This window comes from Chrysochloris asiatica, unplaced genomic scaffold, assembly GCF_000296735.1.
Source record: "Chrysochloris asiatica unplaced genomic scaffold, ChrAsi1.0 scaffold00127, whole genome shotgun sequence".
NCBI lineage: Eukaryota > Metazoa > Chordata > Mammalia > Afrosoricida > Chrysochloridae > Chrysochloris > Chrysochloris asiatica.
In genome coordinates this window covers 1,544,759-1,551,910 of record NW_006408645.1, presented here as the reverse complement: position 1 = coordinate 1,551,910, position 7,152 = coordinate 1,544,759, and the positions used below count along the sequence as shown (strand labels likewise).

The 7,152-nt window shown below is 57.8% G+C and overlaps 1 protein-coding gene across 1 annotated transcript; it reads right to left on the bottom strand.

The window, feature by feature from the left end:
• Window positions 1-561: 561 nt before the first annotated feature.
• Window positions 562-5,937, bottom strand: XIRP1 (xin actin-binding repeat containing 1). Its single transcript, XM_006878353.1, is given in 1 exon segment — window positions 562-5,937. A coding segment is annotated over 1 exon segment (5,376 nt).
• Between the last annotated feature and the right edge of the window lie 1,215 nt (window positions 5,938-7,152).

Below are 7,152 nucleotides of genomic sequence, written 5' to 3'. Positions count from 1 at the left end.
GGCCTTTGGGCCTCTGGGATGGGCTGACTGATGGAGCTGGTGACCGGTTCCTTGTGGACCCTCAGGCCATCCCAGGCAGAGTCCAATTCCTGTTCGTTTGGCTCTGGCTCTCTGCAGGGATTACGGAGCAAATGGCTAAGACCACTCAAAAGAAACAAAGGCTAGGGGTGGAGTTGTACTCGCAGGGGAGTTCAGCACAGGCAGCAGTGTATACACCCAAGTGTGTGTGTGTGTGTGTGTGTGTGTGTGTGTATGTGCAGCAGCCAAGCCTCCGTGTGTAGCATGTGTCTGTCCACATTACATCCTCCAGCTGGAAACCCTCGTCCTATTTGGGTGCCTGTGCCCATCTGAGGGCCTCTTCTGACCTTTTTTTCCTCCTTGCAAGGTCTGGGCCTATTGATGGAATTGAGAGAAAACTGTTCATAACAATTTCCCAAAGATGCCCTTTCTTCTTCCTTGGTCCTTCCTCATGTGTGCGGGAGGTAGGTGCCTACCTCAGTCTGGGACCCTGGAAGGAGGTGCCCCAACAGTGGGTGGGAGCTGTGATGGGAGGTGGGAAGCTCACTGGGCAGCTGGCTGGGAGCGGCCGCAGAGCAAAGGCCCCATCCTAGGGTCTGCCAGGCTACTGCTGAGCCTTTAGGGACTGTGTAGGAACTGCCGCAGAAAGTAGGGGGCAAGGAGCCCAGGGTGGGGGCCTGTGCCCCTAGGTGGCTCTGCCTGCTTAGTGACTGTTCTGGAGGATGCTAGGACTGTGTTCCCAAACTGGTCCATCTCCTCATACTGCTCGGTCACGGTTCTCATGGCTTCGAAGTGCTGAGAGCCACCAGGCCCAGTCTGTAGCTCCAGAACACTCTTCTGCTGCCCAGTGGGCAGGGGGCTGGCCAAGGCAGGAATAGACTCCAACTGTTCAGAGGACTGGGTGACCTCCTTCCTGCCGGCTACATCTTGGACATCTTTCTGGACCAGGTGTTCGTTTTTTGCTGTGATGCTGGGGCTGCCCTTGGGGCTGGCAGCTTCCAGAGGCTTCCTTGTAGCTGACTGGATGGAGATGAAGGTTGGGGAGGAGGATGAATCTCTGCATGAAGGTAAGACCTGAGGGAGGTCTGCATCTTCTCTCAGTGCCTCCAGCTTCCTGGTTGGAGAGGTAATGGGGGCTGCTGGGCCTCTGACCTCTGTGTGATTCCTAACCTTAGCTTGATGCTGGACCTCAGCATTGCATCCAACCTCAGTTTGGCTCCTGACCGCAGCTTGACCCCTGGCCTCCTGAACTGGCCAATCAGGCCTGCTGCTGGATATGATACTGACCTTGTGGGCACTGTGGTCCGGGGAGGTTCCCTGGGAATGGTCTCTGCTATTAGCCTCAGGTTGAAGATTAGACATGGAGCTGAGGGCTTTGTGAACAGCTTCCTCTATGTCCAGCAGCCTGGCCAGGGTCTGTTCTTTCAACCGGGCAACTTCCGTGCTGACCCGTGTCAGCTCTCCAAAGGCCTGTTCTACTGAGGCCTCGGTCTTGTGGGGAACGGCAGGCATGTGAAGGGCAGCTCCTCTCAGCTCAGGCACAGCCTCAAAGAGCTTCCGCAGTGCCTGCATGTCCACCCTGCTGACAGCCTCTTTCTCCAGGGCTTGCACTTGGCTGAGAAGGCCCTGGAGCTCTTGTTGGCTGCCCTGTGTCTCCAGGCTCCCAGGGACCACCAGCTGGGAACCTTCCTGGGGTGGCTTTTGTGGGGGGTTGGGGTCCCGCTGTGGTGAGGTGGGGTCACTGCTGGGAGCTTTGATTTTGAGGAGCTCAGGACTCTGGACATTGCTGCCCACAGCTTGGCTCTCGGGGGGCTTGGGGCCCATGGTGTTGAGGACATGTTGGGGGCCAGCCTCACCTGCAGCAGTAGCACCCTTGTTCTTAAGGATGGCCATATCTTTCTCACCTTGTTTATGTTCTCCTGGCCCCACCTCTAAGGAGGATCCGGGAGACGGAGCTAGGGGCTTGGGCAGCCTCCGAGGAGGATGGATAAGGGATAGGTGGGCAGGTTTGGGGGGCAGTTGGGGTTTCTTTCTTGGGGGAGCCATCTTTTTCTGTGACCCTTCGGGGGTTCTCTGGCCATCACTGCTGCTATGGGAGTGGAGAAGGGGTTCTTGTAGGGGCTTGGAGGCTTGCTGGATGGAGTTGTCTTGGTGGTGAGTTCTGGCTGGGAAGTCGAGTCCTGTCACAACAGCTGGGAGAGGAGGAGGAGGAGGAACAGAGGCATTATGGGAGTGCAGGCTGGCACCTGCAGCCTGAGGCCCAGAGGCCAGAGTGTGGTGGGCTAAAGGGGCAGCTTTCAGGGTGATCTCTGCAGCGTGGAGGCTCCCCGGGCTCACGTCTGCCATCGCCTTCCCTGGAGGCCCCCGGGCACTCTGTGTGCCGTCCCCAGGCTCTGGTTGGAGACTCTGGCCCAGGTCTCCCTGGTGTGGGGTAGGAGTCTGAACTGGGAGGGCAGTGTCCTTGTCCCTTGGCTGGGGTTCCCCTTTGGGAGGTTGGACACCCCTGGATGTGTCAAAGGTCCTCACTGGGTGCGCAGAGTAGACGCCTGCAGCAGTCACCCGCCCCCCAGGCAGCCCTCTGGGCAGTGCTTTTGGTTCCCCACTGACCTTTCTGGGGGCTGCTGGCATCTTGGGGTCACCTCCAGCCACAGGCCTGGCGTTGCTGTGGGCAGCCCCAGGGGTTACGGCTGGTGCTTGTGGAAGACCATTCTGGAAGGGTGAGGAGGTAGCCCCAGGGCCCAGGCTCTGCTTGTGCTTGTTCAGAACGTGCTGGTGCAGACTCTGAGCCTCGGCTGTTGCAATCCGCAGACTCTGCATGGCAGCCTGGAGGTCTGGGGCTCCAGGGTCCTGGGACACGGTCATGGCTCCCTTCCCAACTTTCTGTCCAGTGCGACCTTCTTCCTGCTTTTCCATTCCCTGTAAGCGGGCTGCAGCTGCAGTGTCCCCAGGCAGAGGGACTGTGTTTCCAGCTGGTGGTGGGGGACCTTGAAGATGTCCTAATCCCAGGCTAGGATCCAGGGGAGGCACATGGATGATGTGCTCCGTCAGGGGCAGCTTCTGGGCCCCCTCGTTGCCTGGCACTGGACTTGGGTCAGTCGGCGGCTCCCACCGCAGACTCTGCAGGCTACTCAGGTCCCCTTTGTCTATGCAGCTGGCCAACAGCTGCACGCTGCTCCTCTCGGGGGCCCTACTGACTGGCCGGGGCTGGAGGGAATAGGCGGTCAGAGCTACTAGGCCCTGTTCAGTCTCCTGCATCACCAGGCCAGTCCTCACCACGGAGGGTGTGAGGCCACACGCCAGCACCTGCTGGAGCTCGGGGTCCAGGTCCTCCATGCTCCTGCAGCTGCCTGGCGCTGGCAACCTAAGAGGCGTGAGTCGGAGCTGGCCTGCGGGGTCCTCCTGTACCAGCAGTCCCTGCTGGTCCACGTCTGGCCGGCAAAGCACTTGGCGAACGATTCTGGGAAGCTCGCCAAACACCAGCTCCTCTTTCCGAATGTGGGGGCGCCCTGACCCTGTGCCCGGGAGCACATACTTGGCAAGGCAGAGCTCCCCAGGCCCTCGGACCTCCATGAGGATGCCCCCATGGTGCAGGATGCCAGGCGTGGCATGCAGAGTCCGAAGGGTTCCTTCAGTGGCAGTCTCCTGCCTCTCCAGTAGCCCGTTGCCTGAAGGGCCCACCGGCTGCTGCCCCTCCTGGAGGTCACCCCCTCGGATGCTTTTGGCTGCTAGTGAGTCCATGGGACAATTCTCAAACAGCCATGTGAACTTGTTCACAGCGCCCCCAGGGATGGGCCCAGGAACTACCCTGGATCCCTGGTCTTCTCTCTTGCCTGCCTCTAAGGCTTGGAAAACCTCCTTCTGACGAGACACTTGCCCAGAAGGAATCTCTACTCGGCTGCAGTATCGTATCGGCCCTCTCCTGCAGGGGTGGTCTGAGGCCTGCATAGGCTCAGTCTCAAACACATGTCCATCTGTCTGTCTTTCCCCTGCCTGGACCTGGCCAACTCGTAGGTGCTGCTCCCTGGAGCCCTCTGGTCTGTGCAGGGATTGAGGCTCAAACATCCAGGTGCAGGACCGGACCTCTGACTTGGTTGTGGGATCTGTTACCTCTGACCCCTGCTTCTCTGCCAGCTCGCTCATTGGGCATGTCTCAAATAACCACTTGATGGTCTGCACGTCGCCCTTTGGCAGGGCCTCAGGCTGGGTACCTCTCTGATCTTTGTCCTCTTTTTCCTCTCGCTCCTGTTGCTCTCGCTGGTGGATCACCTCTAGGGGCTGGGTTTCAAAGAGCCACCTAGTGGTGCTCACGTCCCCGGCCACCACGTCCTGTTGAGTGATGCCCCGCACCACATCCACGGTACTTGGGTGTCGACCCAGTTGGTCTAGGGGCTGTGTCTCGAACATCCACCTATAACCCTTCACATCGCCCCCAACTACCTGCTCTCTGCTGACAGATGTCAGGGCATGGAGTTGGCCCTTGCCATCCTGCATCGCATACACTGGGGACCCTGTGCTTTGGGGCTGCCCAGAGGAATCAGTCCCCTCTGTCCTGTTCATGCTCCCAGAGGCTGCAGGCTCATCCTGCCTGATACTGTCCAAGGGAAGGGTCTCAAAAAGGTTCTTGAAGGTCTTCACGTCCCCCTTCAGCTTGTCTCTCTCAGAGGCATTCTGAGAGAGGGGCAGTGCTGAGGAGCCACCACTAGATAGACACCCACTGTCCTGGGCATCCACCCGCTGCAGGTGACCCACTTGGACACTGTCTCTAGGAGCATTCTGGGGCTTCATCTCAAACAGCCATAGGGTGGAGCGGACGTCTCCAGGGACCACCTCCTCCTTGGGTGGGGCCTCTGTTCCAGCCTCCTCTTCCCCCTTCAGAGTGTCCAAAGCTCGAGTCTCAAACAGATGCCGCTGCTGTTGAACATCTGGGCCAGGAGGAATAAGATCTGGAGATGGCTGGAAGTCTTTCTCATCCACAATGATTTCCCTGATGGCATCCAGGGGCTGTGTCTCAAAGATCCAGCGAGTTGCGCTGACATCAGGCCGAGCTTCCTCCTCCAGGGAGATACCCCGAATTACCCGCACCTGGCTGGGGTCACGGTTAATGGCGTCTAAAGGTTTGGTCTCAAAGAGCCAGCGGGCAGACCTCACCGCATTGCTGTGGATCTCCTCGCGGCACGCAGCCTTGATCTCATGGATGGCGCCCTCTGCATCCTGAATGGCACACAGAGGTTCCGTCTGGAATAGCTTCACTGTCTTCTTCACATCGCCCTTCAGCTCCTGGATCTCAGAGCGTAGCTCCAGGGGGCTCTGCTCTTGGATGGAGGGGCGGGAGCCCAGGCGGTCCAGTGGCCGGGTCTCAAAGAGCATCCTAGTGCCCTGGACATCTCCGCTGGCTGCAGGTTCCTTCACTGGAGCCTCCGGTGGCTCCTCTTGGCCCGTCAGCTCATCGAGTGACTTGGTCTCAAACAACCAGCGGGCTGCACGAACATCCCCTCCTGAGGCCCGGGGACCAGCAGGGTCCTCCTGGTCTATGCTGTTGGCAAAGGATCCTTCCTCAAACTTGCGGGAGGTGGCCTGGACATCACCACCTGGCACGGGCTCCTTGGCAGCTGGCTTCTCACGGTCCCCAATGGCATCCAGACGCCAGTTCTCAAAGATCCAGCGCATGCACTGCACGTCACCCTCCGTGGGCTCTTCAGAGCTCAGGACCTCAGCCAGATCCTCCTCCACGGCCTCAGCCAGGTTCTTGCGGAGCTCAGGGTGGATGTGCTTGTAGAGACGGCGTAACTCGCTGGCCTGTCGCTGCTGGTGGAACTTGGAGAAGGACTCCTTGGATGGGGGTGGTGGCAGGGGCAGGTCCTCTGTGCTCGGCATCGGGATGGTTGTTGCAGGGGCCACCTGTGTCTGGGCATCAGCCATCCTTCTGAGGAGAAGGGGTGGAAATGAGGATGGGGCTGGGGACCTCAGGTGGGGTGGGCTCTGGCTGCTGGCAGGGAGGGCCCTTCAGTGACACCTGCTTAGAGACTACCGCTTCTCTGGCCACACTGGGTACTGCCTGGTCTGGGCTCACTCTGTCATCTGCCTGGTCAGGTACAAGACAAGCCTCGAACTTAGGAAATGTGTCATCTAGCAAGGTGAGTTCCTGCTTCTCCAGTGTCATCTAGGTTGCTAGAAAGCAAGCAGGACAAGGGTAGCCTAAACCAGTGAGCAAACTGGACATGTCCAGTCCTCCTTTTCCAAAGTCATTTTTTCTCTGAAGGACTCCCAAGTAAGTGGCCTGAAGGAATCTGAACTAGAATGAGGTGGGACCAGTTGCGATGAAGTCGGCTCATAGTCCAGTAGAACTGAATTTTTGATGGCCGATGTTTCAGAAGTATGTAACAGAGCCCTTCTTCCCAGGTACCTCTGTGTGGACTAGAAATGCTAGCATTTTAGTTAGCAGCCCAGTGCATTCACCATTTGCACCAAACAGGGAAAGGTGGAACTGAGTCCCCATGGGCTGATAATCCCATTAAGAACACCAGAGGGCGCCCTTGCCACTTTGTCTGCGAGCTCAGATGCAATTCTACCTCTTGGTTCTCTACTCTCTGGCTTTTCCCAGGCCCTGGCGGCATGATGGGGGTCAGCAGCCCATACTTTTAGAGAAAGTAACGGATGCTCTGGAAAGGGCAACTGTGCACATGATATATCATGATTGTTGTTACGTGCCATCAAAGCGGTTCCGACTCAAACCCGTATAGGGTTTTCGAGGCTTTAAATCTTCGCTGGAACAGAAAGCCCCATCTTTCTCCCAAGGAGTAGCAGGCAGCCTCGAACCACGGACTTTGTGGTTCGCAGTTCAGTGCTTATCATATGGAGCCACTGCACTCCCATATCATGGTAAGGCAGAAGCAGATTCTGCATTCCAGATCAGAGTTCTAAGTGCCGTACCCCAAGGTCCAGGTCTGAACCATGGGGACCTTAAGGACTTTCCAACATAAAGAGCAAACCAACAATAAAAAAGAACCAAATCCCCTGCCATTGACTCATAGGTTTCTGACACTAAATCTTTACAGAAGTGGACTGCCTCATCTTTCTCCCTTGGAGCTACTTACAGGTTTGAACTGCCAACCTTGTGGTTAGCAGTCCAGTGCT